At 40.0% G+C, this 21929-nt stretch overlaps 1 protein-coding gene across 5 annotated transcripts in view; it reads right to left on the bottom strand.

Moving 5' to 3' along the window:
• Positions 1 to 21929, bottom strand: part of ARNT2 (aryl hydrocarbon receptor nuclear translocator 2) — a 201490-nt gene that overhangs the window by 45948 nt on the left and 133613 nt on the right. For all 5 annotated transcript variants that reach the window (XM_008015665.3, XM_008015660.3, XM_008015663.3 and 2 more), the window contains 3 exons: positions 6090 to 6166; positions 4575 to 4709; positions 2212 to 2286 (listed from right to left, as the gene is read on the bottom strand). In XM_008015665.3, the coding sequence (XP_008013856.1) occupies positions 2212 to 2286; positions 4575 to 4709; positions 6090 to 6166 (287 nt within the window). The remainder of the gene's footprint in view (positions 1 to 2211; positions 2287 to 4574; positions 4710 to 6089; positions 6167 to 21929) is intronic.

Below are 21929 nucleotides of genomic sequence, written 5' to 3'. Positions count from 1 at the left end.
GCAGCCAAGGAGTGAGCCCTGGGGCATCATCCATCATGGCTTGTAGAAGAAGGCAGAAGAGGAGAAACCAGCAGAGGAGGCCAGAAATGGGAAGAAAGCCAGGAGTGGGTGATGTTCTGAAAGGAACGAGCAGAGTGTGCAGGAAGGAGCAGGGGTTAAGAGTTCTATCCACATATGTGGCATAAATTTGGAGTCCTATGTCTATTTGTGCAAACATAGCAATGCCTTCAATAGGAAGGTTTGGCGGTCAGAGAGGCCCCACTCTTAGATACTTGAAAGGCAGAATGTCAGGCACATGTTTTCTCAGAGGCATGACAAACTATTATTCCCTCTTGAAAAGTAACTCAAGGACCTCTTTCCTTGAAGAGAACACTGCCTGCTCTATTCTTTCCTAGGGCTGAAGCAAGACATGAGAGCCCTGTGGAGAGAGGAGGTGTGTTCTCTCTCTCACCTCAGCTGAACCTGGGCTCAGGAAGCCGCAACTCCTCCATGTGAATCCCGGTTCTCTCATTCATCGCCTGTGTGGCAGGGAGGTGCTTTTAGGTCAGCAAGCCTCACTACACTCACCTGTAACATGAAGATGATGATGCCTACCTCCTCCGACCACTGTGCAGATTCAATAGTGCATGGGACAAGGCTTCCCATATGTTTGGCACACAGTAGGTGCTCAATACACAGCAGCTAACAGTCACGATGTGCATGACAATGTTACTAGGGTGGCCACCCTCTCGGGCTCCCAGGTCACCCTAAATCCCTCTCTCCTCATCATGTCTATCCAAAGCATCGGCACTCGTCAAACAACTGTCTCCTCAAGTTGCCCCCTATTTTAAATTCCCGCTGCTCCTGCCCACATTCTGGCCACATCACCTCTTACTTAGACAATTTTAAAAGCCTCTTGTCTTTGTTTCCAGTTATTTCCCCATCTGTGTCTTCTGCATACCTGGGCTACTAAAGTGGTTTTTTGAAACACTGCTCTGCCTAAAATCCTCAAAGTCATCCTCGCTTACCTTTCTTTTTACTTTATGTATGTATGTATGTATGTATGTATGTATGCATGCATGTATGTATTTATTTGAGACAGAGTCTTGCTCTTGTTGCCCAGGCTGGAGTACAATGGCACGATCTTGGCTCACTGCAACCTCTGCCTCCTGGGTTCAAGTGATTCTCTTGCCTCAGTCTCCAGAGTAGCTGGGATTACAGGCACCTGCCCTCACACCTGGCTAATTTTTGTATTTTTAGTAGAGATGGAGTTTTGCCATGTTGGCCAGGCTGGTCTCGAACTCCTGACCTCATGATCGGCCCACCTTGGCCTCCCAAAGTGCTGGGATTATGGGCGTGAGCCACCCTGCCTGGCTGCTTACCTTTTTATTGGTTGATTGATTGATTGATTGAGACAGTCTCACTCTGTCACCCAGACCGAAGTGCAGTGGTGCAATCTTCGCGCACTGCAACCTCTACCTCCCAGGTTCAAGCTATTTGCCTGCCTCCCAAGTAGCTGGGACTACAGGTGCGTGTCACCATGCCTGGCTAATTTTTGTATTTTTAGTAGAGGCGAGGTTTTGCCACATTGGCCAGGCTGGTCTTGAATTCCTGGCCTCAAGTGATCTGCCCACCTTGGCCTCCCAAAGTGCTGGGATTATAGGAATGAGCCACTGCACCTGGTCTTCACTTACCTTTAAATGACTGAGGAGAGAATCTACGTTCTTTAGCATGGGTTAAGAGGCCTTTCACAACTTGGCTGTACCAGGCTCATTTATCACCACTGTCCACCTCCTCCAAGTCAGCCAGTGCCACTCCAGCCACTAGGAACCGCTTAGGATTCTCCCTTTTGTAACTCTCGGGCTGACCCTTCAGTCTAGAATATTCACTTATTTATTCTATGCTCGTCCTTTAAGACCCATCCCAGTTGTTCTCTCCCCCGGAACAATTCCTCCCTCTTCCCCGTGCAGTTATCCTCTCCAGCCTCTGTGCTCTGCAGTCTTTTTCTTCATGACCCTTTAGAGTTCTTCTCCTATTACATAGTACTTATTTACTGATGCATGTCTGTCTTTCCTACTAGACTGTGAGCGACTTCCTAGCAGGGGCCCTGAGTGAGGCCACAGGTAGGACCTTGCAGCCTGCCTGGCATATAGTAGGACTAATGTCCTGCCAGCCACATCCACAGGTGCCCAGACTATGCATCAGCTTTAAGTGGGCACTGGCAGTATGTACCTGCTGGAAGCTCTCACGCAGATGGCTCTGATCCTCAGGGTGGCAGAATTCCAAAATGTCCTTTCCCAGAAGATCCTAAATAAAAGAGACAAGCTTTAGTAATCCCAGATCCATTTGTAATTATTTACATACTCACTGTGAGACGACTGTTCATTTCCATCTCCTTTAACGTCTCCTTTAACTCATCTCCTTTAGCCTGTCCCACCCCAGATTTGAAAAAAAAGGGAATGCAAAATTTTCCTGGGAGCCGTCAGGGAACTGGCTTCTTGGTATTCATTCTAAGTTCCTTTGGCATGCTCAATATCAATTTCTAATTTGCTAAGGCACTACATCAGTAGCTTCAGAAGGCAATTTTATTTTTATTTGTCTTGGAGAGGCAAACTGCAATAAACATATTTTAATAACATAAAAAGAAAGCAAAATAATAGCCTGAGGACAGATGTGTTGCTTATGAAAACTGGAATTATTTAAATGTGGAAATTGTAGCTCTCCTGTGGCTGAAGAAATGAGGTTATCATAAAATAACTGTACTTGTTAAAAGCCTGTTTACTATCTACCATCATTAGTCTATGCTACATTCAAAGGACATAGCATTAGTCCAAAAAAAAAATGTGTTTCACAATGAAACTGATCAGAATAAGATAAACTGTTTACAGATAACTTCAAAAGTGTTGTAGTAAAGTGGTCCAGTTAAAAGTGTATTTTTAAAATTTATTTTATGTTTTTTATTTTTCGAGATGGAGTTTCACTCTTGTGCCCCAGGCTGGAGTGCAATGGCGCGATCTTGGCTCACTGCAACCTCTGCCTCCCGGGTTCAAGCAATTCTCCTGCCTCAGCCTCCTGTAGCTGGGATTACAGGCACCTGCCACCATGCACAGCTAATTTTTGTATTTTTAGTAGAGACAGGGTTTCACCTGTTGGTCAGGCTGGTCTCTAACTCCTGACCTCAAGTGATCCACCCGCCTCAGCCTCCCAAAGTGCTGGGATTACAGGCGTGAGCCACCATGCCTGGTCAGGAAGTGTTTTAAACAGCAAAAGATTTAAACTAACTCATTGATCGCAATCCAAATCGGCAAATGGCCTAAGTGAATGCTGACACTGGCAGTGGAGGGGAAGTCCTATCTGTGTGCCAAGAAGCAACTGGATGCCCATGGGAGGTGCCACTGGATAAATGGGTCTGGCTGCCATCAGAGGTTGGGGTGAACTTGGAAACAAATCCATTTCTCCCTTTATTCCGTCCAAGAATCCCAAGGTTTACATAAATCTAGACATGCAGAATCATATGCAGGGTCCTAATAGTTCTAGTTTGAACTGCTTCTAGTCCTAAAATACACATGCCATTAAAATACTCATATATACATATCTCAAAACTTTGTTCCTCAGAATAAACATCTTTTTTCTTTATAAAAAAGCTTTTTATTTTTTAAATAAATTTAAATCCACAAAAAAGTTGATACTACAATACACTGCTATATATCCTTTATGTATATTCAATAATTATCATTATCACGTTTGCATTTTTCCTTCTTCATATATATGTATATGTTCATACATAGGCATGTATATACTTAATTTCTTACTGAACCATTTGAAATTAAGTTGTAGACATCATGGCACTTCTCCTCAAAGTATTTTAGCATGCATCTCATAAAAATGAGATTATCTTACAAAACGACATGTGCTATTATGTGCTATACTAAACCTAAGAAAATCAATAATTATTCAATGACATCACCCAATATTCTGTACATATTAACATTTCAATTGTCTCCCAAATGAATTTTCTATCAATCTGTCTTCAGGCCCAGGACACAATTAAGGCCCTTTTGTGGCATATTATTATTTTATCTCTTTGGTCTATTTTAATCTGGGACAATTGCTCCTGCCTTTTTGTTTCTCATGACATTGACTTTTTAAAAGAATCTAGAACACAGACCTAAAGACGTGCCACCTATATAAAAAAAGGTTTCCAAATGCACTTGAGAAACAAGAGGTTGGGCAAAATTAGGCAGGCATCTTTACCAGGCTTTGCAGAGTCTTCCACATTAATGAGCTTTGTAATGAATATTAATTAATAAGAGAGTCCCTTTTAATAGAACATCTTAACTCCAGTTTGTGAAAAATCAACTAGAGAAACATAACAGCGAGGGCAAAGAAGAAAGAGTCCATGTTAAGTGGCACAGGTGTTTACAACGTCCTTTCTTGCCTTGGAAGGATATCTGTCATTCTATGCAGGCAGGGTATATTGGTCTTTATGATGTTTCTCCACATGGCCATTGTGTTGTATCTCAAATGAGGTAAGGATGTTTTTAAAACAATTAAATCTCTAGTCAATTGCCATGAGCTCAAAACTATCTACTGACCTGGGGTTGGTAGCCAATCACACTGATACATCTTGGATCCACAAATGTGATGATTCCATCAGAGTTATGCCGGGATAAGAACTCTGTGGGCACTGACATCCCATTCATGTCCATGCATACAGGAGAGCTGGTCACCTGGGACGGGGAAAATCCACAGTTGAGGTGGTGTTGACAGAGATGAGTTGGAGATGGTGACAGAGATGAGAAGAGTAATCCATGTGCATTTCACTTCAAAGATCTTTCCATGTCAGTCAGTACAATGACCCTAAAGTGTTCAAATATCTATCCCTGATCACATCTTTAACTGTAACAGTTGGCCACTTTCTTTACATTTCTGAACTTCAGTTGCCTCATCAACCAATGGGAATAATAAAACCTATAATCTCATAGGATGTTTGTGAGCCTTAAAAGGGATATTGCATGTTAAACCTTGGCAATTGCTCAAGTTGGTGCTCAATAAATGTTAATCCCCTTCTCTTCCCCTACCTTCCCGTTACTAAGGATGACAAATGAGCCTAAGGAACTAGTTAAAATACTTGGAGCATATATATTTGTGAATTGAATTTACCCAAATATTCTTTCTTCATTCATGTGCAAGCAATACCCAGCGTAGGTCATACATGGATGAAATTGCCTATTCATTTGTCTGAAAATGGTCAGAACTAGGAAACCAGGGACATGAGAGATTAGTGTATCTGAACCAGGTCTAGTATGTCTCTCCTCTTTGGGATGGGGACCCTCAATGTCCTAGGGAGAATGAACAGTCCAGTTGAATGAGTAGTTACTGTGTGTGCCAGACATAGAGCAAATTTAACTTTCACACAATAAAAGACACATTCCCTGGCCTTGAGGAGCTTGCAGGGATGAGCATGCACTCAACTTACTACCTGCAACAGACAGTGAAAGAAGAGTAACTGAGGGTAGAGCTCAGTGCTATGAGAGCAGGGAGGGGAGAAGGATTGATTTAGACTAAGATCAGGGAGACATTTTAGTTGGGTCTTGAAAGATGAGCAGATAAGGAGGGTAAGGAATATTGAAAGGAGAATAAGGGGAACAAGGAAATACCAGGCAGAAGAAACAGCCTGTGAACACCCCCAGAGGTGGGGCTTTATGGAAAGGGGAATGGTGCTGTGTGGGAACAAGATGTGAGAGAGGAAGAAGGGAAGGAGATGGGGTTGTGATGATGAGCTTGGACTTTATCCCATAGACCCTGGGGAAACAGTCAAGGGGGTTAAGCAGGGATGTGATGTGAGCAGAATGCAAGTTCATGGCAACTGGCACAAGCATGGGGGATGAACTGATGCAACCCCTCAACTCAGCAAGAACTCTGCTTGCAGCTCACAGTCCCCTTCTCTTCTAGATTTGGCCTCAGCCTTGTCCCACAGAGTGAGACACGAAACCCAACAAATACCAAGAACACAGGTGATCAGAATAGGCATCCAAACCAACCGTCTTCTGCACTTTGTGGCAATAAGCCTTCATTTAAGATTAAAAAGGCTATGAATTTTTTCTTACCTGGAGTCTCCCAATTGCCACGAGGCAATATTTACTGCCTTGTCCCACATCAGCATCTTCTTCAGGTATGGTCATTCCTGAAATGGGAAATACCAGTGTCATCAACAATATGCCCAAGGTGAATGGGAAAGAAGAAAAGTGTCCACAATTTTATTTAAGCAATCGAAAATACAGTGAGTGTTGCCCATGCAGGGCTGGGAAGCCAGCCAATGAATTAACCAGTTCCTCACTCAGTTCCTGCTTCTCTCTCTGCCTGATGTCTTTTGACAATTTTACGGTACATTATCATCTCCCTCTGTGGATGATGCAGAGGAAATTAAGGAAGATGAAATAGAAATAATTCTTCTGTACATTTGTACAACTTGGACAAAACGTTTATGTAGGATATTTCAGTAAGAAGCCAATATGGGTCTTTCAGCTTATGTAAATATCTCTCTTATCTGCTGACAAAGAATGAAACAAAGATCATCGCAGGCAAAAGAAACACAAGTAAAAACCACTGAAGCTGGTTACTAACTTGTCAGGCAAGGGAGCACAACCAGTGTTTCTCCTTGTGGGGGAAAGTCAGGGTTGTTTAAGGGCTAGAAAGGAGACACTGGTGATGGTTATGCTAAGCACTGAAAGCTAGTGCTCCAGATAGAAAGGAACTGGTTAAAACAATCCTCATTGTTCACTGGGGTTAAAAAACAGTTGTCTGTTTCGTCCAGTGTGGGTCTGGTATCTGGGGTCCCTCACAGTGCAAGGTTCTTGAACATCTGTAGCTGGTTAGAACTGTTGTAGTGAAAACAAGCATTCCTTTTTGATACCTCATAGGCAAATGCTGTTAAGTAGAAAATTTCCTTTTACACTGCATGACACTTAACGCAAATATTTCCACACTGGGTCGGACCAAGGGTTCACAGTGATAGAGTCACACAAGTACAGTGACAGCCCCCTCACTCCAGACATTGATAAAGGCATGTTAAACATTACCATGGTTTTGTGAGCCAGAGAAATGTCACTCCCACTATACTACATTCCTGTCTTCTTTCCATCCTTGTTCCATCCACCCTCTGTAGGTGACCAGTCTCTTTCATTTCTGGTTTATCCTTACTGCATTTCTTTTGCACAAATGTGCAGATACAAGTACATTTTCTCATGTCCTCTTCCTTCATCTATGAAGAGCTGTGTACTGTAAATACTCTTGGACTTTGCTTACTTCACTGAATAGTATGTCCTGGAATTCACTCCATATGCATTCATACAGCTCTTCCTTAATTCTTTCTTATAACTGCACAGTGCTTCATCTTATTGAAGTGCCATGGTTTATTCAACCACTAAATACTGGACATTTAGGTGATTCCAATATTTTGCAGTGAGAAACAATGCTGCAATGAATAACCTTGTGCATATGTGTTTTATTATCATCAGAAGTGTATCTTTGGAATGGATCCCTTGAAGTGGGATTGCTGGGTCAAAAGGTAAGCACATATGTAGTTTTGTTTTGACAAACTTTCTTCCAGAAGGATTGCACCAATTTGCATTCCCACCAGGAATGTATAGGAAGTCTGCTTCCCCAAAGTCTTGGCCAACATAACGTGCTGTCATGTTATTTAATGTTTGTCAGTCTGACAGGTGATAAATGATTTCTTAGTGTTGTTCTAATTTGCATTTCTCTAATTATGAGTGAGTTTGAACATTACTTCATATGTTTGAGGACCATTTTTTATATCTTGTTTTTTAGTGAATTGTCTGCTACTGTCTCTTTCCCATTTTTCTATTTAGATCTTATGCCTGTCCATTTTTAAGAGTTTCCTGTATTTGGGATATTAAATCTTTGTGGCATATGTTATGAATATGTTATTCCAGATGGTCTCCTGTCTTTTGACTTTGTGGTGATTTAAAAATTTCAAAAATTTTATGTGGTAAGATTTATCAACCTTTTATTACCTCTGGAGTCTGAGTCACAGTTAGAAAGCTATTTCTTACACAAAGCTTAAGGAAAAATTCACCCTTGCTTTCCTCTGATACTTTCATGGTTTTATTTTTCACGTTTGGATCCCTAATCCATTTGGAGTTATTCTTTTGGGAGTTATGGGATATCAATCTAATTTTATCTTTCTCTAAATGGCTGTCCAGTTGACCCATCAACATTTTCTTAAATTGCAGTGATTTGAGATGCCAACTTTATCAAATAATTCCCACACATGTTTGGGTCTAATTTTGGACTGTCTCTTCTATTCCACTGGCCAATTGTCTATTCAGGAACTAGTACCATACCATTTTAATTATAGAGGTTTTATTGTATATTTTAATGTCTGGAAGGACTATTCCTTGTATTTTTTCTTGGCTATTCTTGAAGGTATATTTTTCCACAGGAACTTTGGTAGTACCAACTTATCTGACTCCATAAAACAGCTTGATGATATTTTTATTAGGATTACATTACATTTGTAAATTAACTTCAGGAGAACTGACATCTCCTGAAGTTATAATGTTGAGTTATCCTCCCAAGAACAAAGGATGTTTTCTCATTTGTTTAAACCTACTTTTGTGTCTTTCAGGAGTGTTTTCAAATTTTCCTCATATATACTTGTACTTTGTGTACTTATTAAAATTATTTCTAATTATTTAATCCTCTTTTTACTATTGTCAATGTGGCTTTCTCTACCATTATATCCTCTGCTTATTGTTTATGTATATGAAGGCTATTTTCATATATTAAATTATTTGTTTCAGTTTTATCACTGATTCACTAGGTTTTTCCAGGTGTACTATTATATAATCTGAAAATAGAGATAGTTTTCCTTTTTCTTTGTGCATTCTTTTGCCTCTAATTTCTTTTATTTAGTTACATGGGATAATAAGTCTATTATAATTTTGAATAGTAGTAGAGATAGTGGGCATTATTGCCTTGTTTCTGATCTTAGCGGAAATGTCTCAGGGCTTTCTCCATTAAATACCACCTTTTGGACTAAGATACAATACGCATGCACACACATTTATCACATCAAGTAATCACCCCTCAATTATTGTTTAGCATTTTTGCAAATCTCTTTAATGCCTTGGTTAATAATGGACAGCTGGATTCTAGTATCTGCTCTGTACTCAATCTGTTACAATATGTTGTTTTAGTTGAGGTATATGAAGAAAATAGGGCCTCACATAGATATGGAAAAGGGAGAAAAGGGGGAAGCTTTCTCAGAATACTGAGTATATTCTCCTTTGGTATTTTTCCAAGTCTTGACAAGGGGTAGTTTCCTAAAGGCTAATTGTAATATAAAATCCAAAACTATATGAATGAATTTTTCATACTGTCATATTGTAACATTCAATACAATATTAAAATAGGCTAGTTTGTCTAACACTTTGGATGGATCTTTTACCCATCACATAGTTTTACACATTATGTATTGGTCATTTGGAAAATAATAGTTCATCATATTATACAGACCTTCTAAACGTTGACACATTGCATTACACAACATTAAAATATCGCACTCGTTAATACCACTATGTATCTCATCAGAAACATCTCTGGATACTGGTCAAAATTATGGTGGCAGACACAAGCTTTCCAAAACTCAAATTTTTATTAGAAAACCTGAATTTTATCACTGACAACAAATACTGTCAACTGTTTTCCTTGAAGTGACAAGTTCAATTTGGTTTTTTTGAGAAAATATCTGCCAGATACATAAGTTGTAATAACCACCATTTGTTTGTTAGTCATTCTTTCAAGCAAAAACTATGTTCCATGGAAAAAACACCTAGTTCAGCTCACGGCCCAAAGGAAGCCTATGTGCTTTCCCCTGACACAATCCCCGTGCTTTGGTATGTGGAGAAGTCGCTTTATGCATGTTTTCCATTTGGGGCTTAATACAACTCATAAATTTACCGTCTCAACAGGGACATTCTTAAGTGAAGCTGGCATTTAAACATTTTAAAATTATTTTTTAATTGCAAGTGTGTAGTGATAAAGAGTACAACGACCACCAGGACAACTTGGTATCACTGCCTTGATTCACGCTAAGGCCCAGCAAGTTTACCCACCAATGCTTTTTACGCCATCAGTGTAAATGTTGACACACAGAAAGGGGCAAAAACATCTCAGTGTTATTATGAGAATAGTTTTAACTTTGTGTGCCCTTGAAGACATTTCAGAGACTCCCATGGTCCATGGACCACACCTTGAGGACTGCTGCTGCTCTATGCACTGCCATTCTCCAGAGTTTTATACCTCATCTCATCTTGTCTCTTTTTGTATCGTTTTTCCATCGCATCTATATATATATATATATTTTTTTTTTCTCCTGAGACGGAGTTTCAGTCTGTGACTTAGGCTGGAGTGCAATGGTGTGATCTCTGCTCACTGCAACCTCTGCCTCCTGGGTTCAAGCGATTCTCCTGCCTCAACCTCCTTAGTAGCTGGGATTACAGGCACCTGCCACCACACATGTCTAATTTTTGTACTTTTAGTAGAGATGGGGTTTCACCATCTTGTTCAGGCTGGTCTTGAACTCCTGGCCTTGTGATTCACCTGCCTCGGCCTCCCAAAGTGCTGGGATTATAGGCATGAGCCACCACGCCCAGCCATTGCCTATATTTCTAACCATACATTTATAAGACCCAAGACTACATCTCCAGTCAAGATGTTCCTTTGTAGCTCTAGATCTTGCCTTCACTTACCTACTGAAAATGTGTACCTCAGTCTCACAGGTCTTTCAAAATCGTGCCCAAATCTTTCTACCAAAACATCCTCCTCTTTCTACTCTCCATGGAAAAGACCACTAGTGACCCATCTCATTTACATTCTCTCCTTCCATGCTAAGGAACCTTGATTCATTCAGAGTGGCAATGTGCCTGCTCCATTAGAGTTAGAAGGTGTTCAGCTGACATGGCTCTGTCCTATCAGATGGATGCAGAAGTCATGAGCATGGCTTTTGGGAACACTCCTTTCCATATGAAACACAGGTATGACCAGGGAGCACTAGCAGCCATCTCAAAAGGCAGGAAAGCCAGGGCCACACAATGAGGATTGTGGAGTGAAAGGCGGCAGAACGAGTCCTTGGTTACATCACAGAGCCATTGTACTAAATCTAGACTGTCTACCTTTGGATATAAAATAGATTTATTTAAGGCCCTGATATTTGGGATTTTCTGTTATATGCAGCAAAACTCAATCACTTACTGGTATGCATCCTAATCTCTATTAGAAGCATCACTACCAGCAGTAACATTTGTCATTTAATTAGACTGACCAGCAGCCAAACCTATGTCTTACTTAAAAGAAATCCTCCTTTATGAGTGCTTATGGTGGAAGACAATACACTAGCTTCCACTCTGGAAGTCAAAGAAGCTAGATTTTACCTCCCTGCATCCTTCTGGGGTGAATGGATGGTTCAAATTCACCAGCAGAACAAAGCACAGTGTCCTGAGCAGGCTGCTGCTACTGACAGATATTCCCTGGGCTTCATGCTTCTTTAACCCATGGAAGCTGCCTAGGTTTCTGTTCATTTTCCAAAGCCAGTCCCCTTTGACTGATGGGAGTCATTAACATTTATCTAAGAATTCTCTTTTTGCTTATGACTTCTAGAGTTGTCTTCTGTTATGTATTAGTGACTGCATATCTCAGGTTAGAAATCTTAGCATCATCCTGCACTATTCCTTCCTCTCAGCAGTTACACATCAATGGACACCAAACCTGTCTGCTTCAATTTCACAGTTAGCTCTCCAATCATCTGCTCTCTGCCCCATTGTCTATATCACTCCTAGAAGTTGGCCACACCATTTCTCTGTGGGAAATAAACATAAATCAAAAGTCTTCATTCCAGCACACATGGCTTTTCATGACACTTACCGTGTACCTAAAGTTCCTCCAAACACCAAATACCAGTCAGGACTTACACGAACAGCACGCATGTGCCTTTAAGGATGTCCAGTTTCTTGCTCCTCAGGAATTTAAAGAAATCTGCCCTCTTTCAAGAGGACCAGCTGATTCTAGAATGATCAGTTGGGCTTGGCAGCAGCACACTCAGCTGACTAAAGAGCTGGCTCTGAAAGCACAGAACTAACTTACAGTAGCAGCAGCAAACAATAAGGAAGAAGGTGTTCTCCTGCTCAGTAGATGGACAAGGGTCACTGCCCCAAGGTCTGAGATGAAGGAAGATAGGATTCCACATGGCAATGGAGTTTCAGGGTAGGAGGTGTCCTTAGAGGACACTGAGCCCAACACCCTCATGAGACTTCAATCCCATGTCCATCTATTGCTGCTTGAACTCTTCCAGTGGTGGGGTAGTCACTACACCTCCAGACAACTCAGTTTATCTGTCTCCTTGAAGATTTCACCTGCTGGTCCTGGACTTGCTCTTAGAGTCATACATTCTTCTGCTGTGTAGCCCTTTAGACAAGTGAAGAGTATGACTGAGTTTCTGAGTCTTTTCCGTTCTTGGGCAAACATCCTTTCATCATTTAAACTGTTCCTCCTACAAAAATGGTCTGCTTCTCTATACTCTTGTCACATTTCTGAATATGTTTCTGATTGCCTCTATTTCCCTAAAATGTGGTGCCCACAATACTTTAGATATGATCATTACAGAGGTCTTTCACATCCTCTGGTCTGTCAGCCTGGCTTACTGATAGCAAATGAAGTGCATTCAGGAAGCAAGGTGTGAGTTATGCTGACAGTTCCCCATAACCAGAGCACTTTTATTTAGTTGTTGCTTTTTAAATCACAATGGAGTTATGCTTCTAGCCAAGATGAAATAGCAGATCAGATTTACCTTCTTGTCAGAAACAAACACACAAAAACAAAAGAAAAAAACAAAACAAATACAAGAAATGATGGTTTAGAAGACACTAGATATCAGGCAATGAACAACAGCAATCTCTGAGAAATGGGTAACAAATAAGACAAGTCGGTGACTGCCCCCAGCTCACAGCCATAAGAGAGTTCTCCAGCCAGCAACTTAAATTTCACAATGTGTGGCATCAAATAAAAAATTACCAGGCATGCAACAAAGCTGGAAAATACAACCCATAATGAAAGAAAACAGACCAAGCTGCCAAAACATGATGCAGAACTGACACAGATTTTAGAATTAGCAAACAAGCACATTAACACAGTTATTATAACTGTATTCCATATGTTCTAACAGTTAAGTAGAGCTATGGAAGAGGCAAAAAGACCCAAAGCAAACTTCTGGAGATGAAAGCTACAATGTCTGACATTTAAAAAATGTACTAGATGGGGCTGGGTGTGGTGGCTCACGTCTGTAATTCCAGCACTTTGGGAGGCCGAAGTGGGCAGATCACCTGAGGTCACGAGTTCAAGACTAGCCTGGCCAACATGGTGAAACCCCATTTCTACTAAAAATACAAAAATTAGCTGGGCATGGTGGCGCGTGCCTGTAATCCCAGCTACTCAGGAGGCTGAGGCAGGAGAATCACTTAAACCTGGGAGGAGGAGATTGCAGTGAGCCGAGATCAGACCACTGTACTCCAGCCTGGGCAGCAAAGCGAGACTCCATCTCAAAAATAAAATAAAATAATAAAAAATTAAAATGTACTAGAGGGTATTAATTGCATATTAGACAAGGTAGATGACATAGTAAACTTGACATAGCAATGGAAACAATCCAAAATGAACGATAGAAAGTAATAAAAAGTTCTTTTTCAATAAAATGAGTATCAGTGATCTCACTGGAAAACTTGAAGTGGCCTGATACACTTAAAGTGTGTGAAGGAGGAGGGGAGGAACATGGGAAAACATTTGAATAAATAATGGCTGAAAATTTTCCAAATTTGATACAAAGTATAAATCTTTGATAGAAAGTATAAAGTGGACTGACATCCCATCATGACGCAGGATACTGTCAGCTTGAAACGAGAATGAGCTCACACAGAATTGCCCACTGTGGCAGGGGCTGAAATGAATTGGGCCACATGGATATGAAAGTGGAAGTGGACACCACAAGGACCTGTTAGAGTGATCTAATCTCTCTGACCCTCTATTACCTTATACATAAAATGGGTATCAGAATGCTCACCTTACGGGATGCTAGAAAGATGTGTGTGGAGCACCCCACCTGAGCCCTGAATGTCAGCTTTCTTCTCATTTACCTGATCTGCTTCCCCAGTTGCTAGTAAACATGTATGTTTGTGGGCAAAGAAGGCAAGAGGCACAAATGCACTTTTCTTTTCTTTCTTTCTTTTTTTTTTTTTGACTGGATCTGGCTCTGTTACCCAGGCTAGAGTGCAGTGGCGCGATCTTGGTTCACTGTAGTCTTGACCTCCCAGGCTCAAGCCATCCTCCTGTGTCTGCCTCCTGAGTAGCTGGGACCACAGGCACGTGCCACTACACTGGCTAAATTTTTGTATTTGTAGAGATGGGGTTTCACCATGTTGCCCAGGCTGGCACAAATGCACTTTCGCCATACTTAGGAATCAGGAATCAATGCCACAAGTCAGACAGGAAGCAGAGAAAACAGCATAAAGAACCCTCTAATCCAGCTGGCATAAAGAAAATGATATTCTTCTCAGTCCTATCCTTTGGAGGGATCTTTCGGTATTAGGGTCTGACTGGCTAAAACTTGAGACTATCTACCTAGAGATAACAAACTCCAGTTCCTTCATTTATTCCTCATTCAGTGAGCATCGATGGAGAACTTCCACAGACTTTTTAAAAATACCCATACATTTTCTTTATATTCCTTCAATAAAGGGTTGAAGTTAGATTCCTTTGCAAATATTTTGATCAAAAAAATACAGTGGAAGTGACACTATGTGACTTCTAGACTAGCAGCTCAGATATTGAGGAGCAGAAATATGCCATCCTACTGCACCCTGTCTAATTCCTAACACACAAAATCTATGAATATAATAAAATAGTGGTGGTTTTATGCAAATCAATTTAAAAAAATTCTCAATTGTAAGGTTCATCAGCCTAGAAGTGGATAGAAAGAGACTTGATGGGGGCCCTAAGATACCAGTCCTTTAAGCACATAAGGGAGCTCATTTGTAAGAATGCATTTTAATCAACCCAGTAGAATAATGTTAAAATAACAAGTTGGCTTTACTGAAGTGTAGTGGGAAAGCTGCAACTTATTAAAAAAGTTTTGTTTAGTTGTGAATGAGATTCAAGTGTGTGTATGTGAAATTTCCAGAATATCTTCAGTAAATCCAAATTCATTAAAGGAATGAATGCTTTATATGCCTAAATGTGATGTTCTCAGGACACTGGGCTCAGCTTCCCTATGGAAGGGATGTCATCTAAGTCAGAACGGCCAGCATTTGTAAAGGAGGCCCTGACACCAACCCTCAACAGCAGCCACGGAGATCCAACTGCCAGTGAACCTGTGGCCATTGCCACTCATGTGAACAGGGTCTTGACGGATGACTGCAGGACGCAGTAGGGGAGGGCTCTGGCATTAGCAGGTGGAAAAGATTTAGCATTAAGTTCACACATTCTACTTGTGTCAAAATGCCTCTATGACAGGGCAGGACTGTGCAATCTCCATATTGTCATCTGGATATTGGATGTTTTTCTATCTTCCAAGCATTGCTTACACAATATCCTCAAACAGTACATGACCTTTAAAAGTGGTTTGTACTCTTACTACTCAATAATAAAAACACAAATATCCTCAATTTAAAAATGGTCAAGATGGATTAAAGATTTAAATGTAAGACCTAGAAGAAAATCCTAGGAAACACCATTCTGGACATCAGCCTTGGGAAAGAATTTATGACTAAGTTCTAAAAAGCAATTGCAACAAACAAGTTAATAAGTAGGACCTAATTAAAAGAAAGAGTTTTTGCAAAGAAAATGAAACTATCAACAGAGTAGGCAGACAGCCTACAGAATGAGAGAAAATATTTGCAAACTATGCATCTAACAAAGGTCTAAGATCCAGAATCTATAAGGAACTTAAACAGTTCAACAAGTAAACACCAAATAACCCCATTAAAAAGTGAGTAAAATATATGAACAGACACTTCTCAAAAGAAGACATCAAGTGGCCAACAGACACATGAAAAAACGCTCAACATCACTAATCATCAGAGAAATACCAAACAAAACCACAGAGATACCATCTCACACCAGTCAGAATGGGCATTATTAAAAAGTCAACAAACAACAGATCCTGGCAAAGCTGCAGAGAAAAGGGAATGCTTATACGCTATTGGTGGGAATGTAAATTAGTTCAGCCACTGTGGAAAGCAGCAGTTTGGAGAGTTCTCAAAAAACTTAGAACTACCGTTTGACCCAGCAATCCCATTACTGGGTATATATCCAAAGGAAAACGTAAATGTTCCACCAAAAAGACATGTGCCCTCATCACAGCACTATTCACAATAACGAAGACATAAAATCAATCTAGGTGCCCATCTACAGTGGACCAGATAAAGAAAATGTGGTACATATACACCATGGAATACTACACGGCCATAAAAAAGAATGACATCATGTCCTTTGCAGCAACATGGATGCAACTGAAGACCATTATTGTAAATGAATTAATGCAGAAACAGAAAGTCGTATACCACATGTTCTCGCTTATAAGTGGGAACTAAACACTGGGTACTCATGGATATAAAGATGGCAACAATAGACACTGGGATTACTAGAGTGGGGAGGGAGGAGGGCAAAGATTTCAAAACTACCTATTGGGTACTATACTCACTATATGGGTGATGGGATCAACCATACCCTAAACCTCAGCATCAGCAACATACCCAGGCAATAAACTTGCACATGTACCTACTGAATCTAAAATAAAAATTGAAATTACAAAAAAATACAATGAGCAAAGGATCTGAATATTACTCCAAACAAGACATACAGGTGGCTAATAAGCACATGAAAAGATGCTCAATATCATTTATCATTAAGGAAACAGAAATCAAAACCACAGTGAGATATCCCTTCACGCCCATTAGTATGGCTATCATAATTTACAAAAATGCAATAATGTGTTAGTGAAGATACGAGAAACTGGAACACCACACACTGCTGGTGGAAATGTAAAATGGTGCGACTACTTCAGAAAACAGTCTAGCAGTTTCTCATGAGGTTAAACGTGGAGCTACCACATGACCCAGCAATTCCATTCCTAGGTCACATCCAAGAGAAATAAAGCTATATGTCTGCATAAAAACTGGACTCTTGACTATTGTGAATTGTGCTGCAATAAACACGGGGGCATAGATGTCTCTTTGATACACTGATTTCCTTTCCTTCGGATAAATACCCAGTAGTGGGATTGCTGGATCATGTGGTAGTTCTATTTGTGGTTTTCTGAGGAATTTCCATACTGTTCTCCTTAGTGGTTGTACCAATTTACATTCCCAACAACAGTGTATAAGAGTTTCCTTTTCTCCGCATCCTTGCCAACATTTATTATTAATACTTTTTGTCTTTTTGATAACAGCAATCCTAGAAGGGGTGAGATAATACCTCACTGTGATTTTGGTTTGCATTTCCCTGAGGATTAGCAGCACTAAGATAATTTTTTTCATACATTTGAGCATTTTGTTAATACATTTGTTGGCCATTTCATACTCAATCTTCGAAGATATTTTCCAGTGACTGGATTTGGTTTTTCATGTAGATAATCATGATATCTCCAACAATGTAAATTCTGTCTTCCATTTCTTTTCCACCTCTTAAGTAATTATATTTTATTTCCTTACCTTATTGCCTTGGAAATTCCAAAACATTGTTGAATAACAATGAGCATTCCTCTCAGATTCTTCACTTTTCTGAGAACCCTTCTAATATTTAGTCACTCTGCATAAGATTTTAATTATGGTTTCAACTGTGTGTTTTATCTATATTAAGAAAATACATTTCTATTATTAGTTTAGAAAGATATTTCTCCATTAAAAATTAATACCTAAACTTATATTTTGTCAATAGTTTTTTTCTTGAATTATTTACATTAGCAGATTTCCTAATGACAAACTACCCAAGCATTTTTGTCATTAGTATGTATTTCTATAACTATTAATTTGATTTGTTAGTATTGTATTTAATATATTTATCCTAATACATGAAACTGGGTTCATAGTTTGTATGTTTTTGTTTCAAAGTTGTGCTAACTTCACAAATCAGTCTACTTTCTAACTTTTCTCATGCTCTGGAAGTGTTTAAATAATTTGCCCATAAAGCTTTCAAGGCCTGGAACCATTTGGGGTGCAGTTCTTTGACAGTTTTCTCAATTTCTTGCCTAGCTTTGATCTTTTCTCATTAAAAAAAAACAAAGAAAAAAAAAATTTTTAATTCAAATTTGGTTACATACTTCCTTCCAAGAATTAACTTTCTTTTGAAACGTTTTAACACATAAAAATGTAAGTTACGCACACTATTTGTTCATAAATTTTTAAACTTTGTTAAATTTATTTATTCTTAATATTCATTTAATTTCATTCTTTTTAAAATTACAATTAAACTTGTCAGGGATTTTCTCTTTTACCAGCCTTGATGAAGAATTATTCATCAATTGGATAATACTTTGGTTTTCTAATTTAATTTTTCTTATTTTTACTTCTTTCATTAATTCCTTCCTCTCAGTTTGCCTATGGCATTCTATTATTCTTTTTCTATTTTCATTAGTTAATAATTCATAAGTAAAATTTTTAGTTTTCCCACATTTAGTTTTCCCACATTTAATAATGAAAACATTTTAAGCCACAGCTTTCCTCTAAACATTGTTTTGGTCACATCCCCTTATACTTCCAGTAACCGTACTGGAGATTGGGACTTCAACATAGGAATTTTTGGAGGTACACAAATACTTTATATGTTTATTCTTACCCTTTTCTCTACCAGGTCAGGCATGGCATGCGTACAGCACAGGAACTGAGAGAACCTGCTCCTGTATCCATAGCAGGGATCACGGATTGATCATGTACATTTTCCCACTAGTTACAGAAGCAGATCCTAAACAGTTAATCAAAACATATCATGAAATCAAGCCTACTTGTCATTAAAAATATTTAGTGTTTTAATATAAAGTTATATAAATTCTCTCAAAAATAATTAGATTAAAATTTTAAGTAGTGAGATTGGTAAACCTGGGTACCTTCTGGTGAGGTACTACAGGGAGTATAACCAGAAGATGCCAAGAGGAATTTAGTTGCCATTCACCAAAATTCCTGCTGTGTTCTAAGCTCTGTGTTCAGAAGTTTAAATAATATGGTCCTTGTCCTCTTGGACTGCAGGTAGGTAAGCAGGGGAGACAAATAGATGCAAAAATGGCCATAATACAAAGTAGGAAGTGAGAAAGTCCATACAAACCAAGTGGTTGGGAAGCTGGTAGCAGAACTGGCGAAGGTTCCTTGGAGCAGGACTCATCAGAATTGGTCTTTGTATATTTGGTGGGACCAGCAGAGCCTGCGGAAAGAGTGCTCTGGGCTGTGGATGAAAAAGTGCTCTAGGTTTAAGGGGGAGGGAGGGGCAGTGTCATGTGATGATGGCTCTGGCACAGTTACAATGAACATCACCCTGAGGCCACCAGCTTGAGACTTTGAGCACCCCTGCAGTCAGGTCAGGGCAGAGGCTCCTCCATAGCCTGTCATGTAAGATAAATGCCCACAAAAGCACTTCATTCATCTGGAAATTACCCCTTTACCAATCTCAGCTGACCAGAACAAGGTCTCTGTGCAGCACTGACAGATGCCCCAGAGGCCAAGCACTAAAACCTAGATGCTTCACTCAGTAAAGTCTGCTGGTTCCTGACTCACAGTCTGTTTTGCTTCCTTTTACCCATGATGCTGATATAGGAGTTAAGAAGAAATTATTTAGACAGATAGCAGGGGTAAGGAAGTCCTCAGTAAGGTTTTCCTTTTAATGAAAAGCAGCTCCCAAATCATTTTCTTTTCTAACAAAGAACAGCCTGTAAAATTGAGCTGCAGACATAGACAAGGAAGCTGGAGGCTTGCACGGGTGAATGCCAGCAGCTGTGTCAATAGGAAAAGGGTACCTGGGGGCTAGACATATCCAATATGGTGGCTCCATCTTCCCTTTTCCTTGTCAACCAGGCGCACAGTAAGGGGCAGGCAACATGGCACCGGCCAAGTAGAGATCCCATTTGCATAATAAAAGATTAGAGTGGGGTAGTCACCTTCCCGGCAAGCTATGTAAATGTCACACCTGATCCAACCAATCTTTAGGCCTTGTGTAAAACAGACACTGGCTCCTCAAACCTGTCTATAAAAGCCTGTGAAACTCTGCCAGTCCCACTCGGGTGTCCCTCTCTCTCGCAGGAGAGAGAACTGTTCTCCTTTCTCTTTCTTTTGCCTATTAAACCTCTGCTCTTAACCTCACTCCACAGGCCTGTGTCCTTGATTTCCTCGGCATGAGGCAACAAACCTCGGGTGTGTACCCCAGACAACCACGCTGCTTCAATGCCAGCAAGTTGTGCTGTTTGGTTTTCTAGACTATAAAAGGATGTGATTGGATTGTGTCAGTGTAAAAGCAGACATGCAGAGAGAAACAAGAAGTGTCAGCTACCAGCAGGAGGTAGGACAGCGAATCCTTACATAAAAAGATATAAAAATAACTGAAAAACAAACAACAAACAAAACAACAAATGCCACAGGGACATGGGCTGAAAAGCTTTATGTACTTGGAAAAACCCTGAGGACATCTCTGAACGGAGAGCTCTGCATTTGTAATGAGCGCTCTGTGTAAGCAGGGAAAGAGGAAGGCGTGTCCAGGGTCTTTTATTTAAGCAGACAAAAAAAATCCTGTGTGATGCAAGACAACATTAAGCAAAATTAAAAGACAAAGGTTGAACGAAAATCTTTGTAGCGCATACAGTAATCAGACAGCTAACCTTCATAATGTTTTAAAGACCTCATAGGAGAAAATCAGAAAAGCACAAATCACACAGTAGAAAAATGGGCACACAGCATGAACAGGCAATTCACTAGGAAATACAGACAGCAAATATATCCAGGGAAGATGTTCAATTTCACTAATGAAGAAAATCTAATTTAAAATATGTCATTCCTCTCCCCCACAAACTATCAGACTGGCAAAACTGACATAAGAATAAAAACATCTAGAGTTTGTATTGTAACAGTGAATCAGCAAAATAATGAACATAACTGACTCCATTTTTGCTTAAGAGGCCTTTACCCATTCCTGCCGGTAGGCTAGGAAGATTTTAGAACACTGACATAATGATTGCAAAAACAGCAATCAAGTGTTTTATAAAACTAACTCTGGGATTAAAGAAGAAATATGCAAACAACTATGTTTTTGTTAAAGATTTGTAGGAGCATTGTGACCTGACCAAAGACAAAGAAGTTCCCAACCTCGTTAGATCCTTGCTCCCAGATGTCTGCAGTAGTCCTTTACCTCTTGATCCTACCCACCTCCTCTTCCTCCTGCCCTGAATGTAGAAAGAGCCTAAAATTTGTACTGGCTTCAGATGGTACTTTAGGATGCTGATCCACCATCTTCCTGATTTGTTGGCTCTCTTAATAAACCTGCTTTTCCTCCCACTAAATCTTGTCTCTCCTGTATGGCTTTTGAGCAGAGAACAGCTGAACCTGGGTTCAGGTACAGTAGGAGTGTGGGAAAAAAGGTATACCTATCCTGTTTGGCAGGGTAACTACCAAAACTTAAATGCATCATTCCTACAGCCCTTCTTAGCTATCTTCAGAAATACCAGTATTCATGGATAAAGATTCACATGTGAGGACGTCCACTACAGCAAGAGCTGCAGACTGAAAACAACATTCATGTTCCCAGTGGAGAATGGTTGGCAGAATATTATGCAGCCGTTATGCAGCCATTTAAAGGAACAAGGTAGAATGAACAAGCCATTTAAAGGAACAAGGTAGAAAGGA

This window comes from Chlorocebus sabaeus, chromosome 26 (assembly GCF_047675955.1).
Source record: "Chlorocebus sabaeus isolate Y175 chromosome 26, mChlSab1.0.hap1, whole genome shotgun sequence".
NCBI classification, from domain to species: Eukaryota; Metazoa; Chordata; class Mammalia; order Primates; family Cercopithecidae; genus Chlorocebus; species Chlorocebus sabaeus.
The sequence above is the reverse complement of the archived record's forward strand: the minus strand, read 5'-3'. Positions and strand labels throughout refer to the sequence as shown.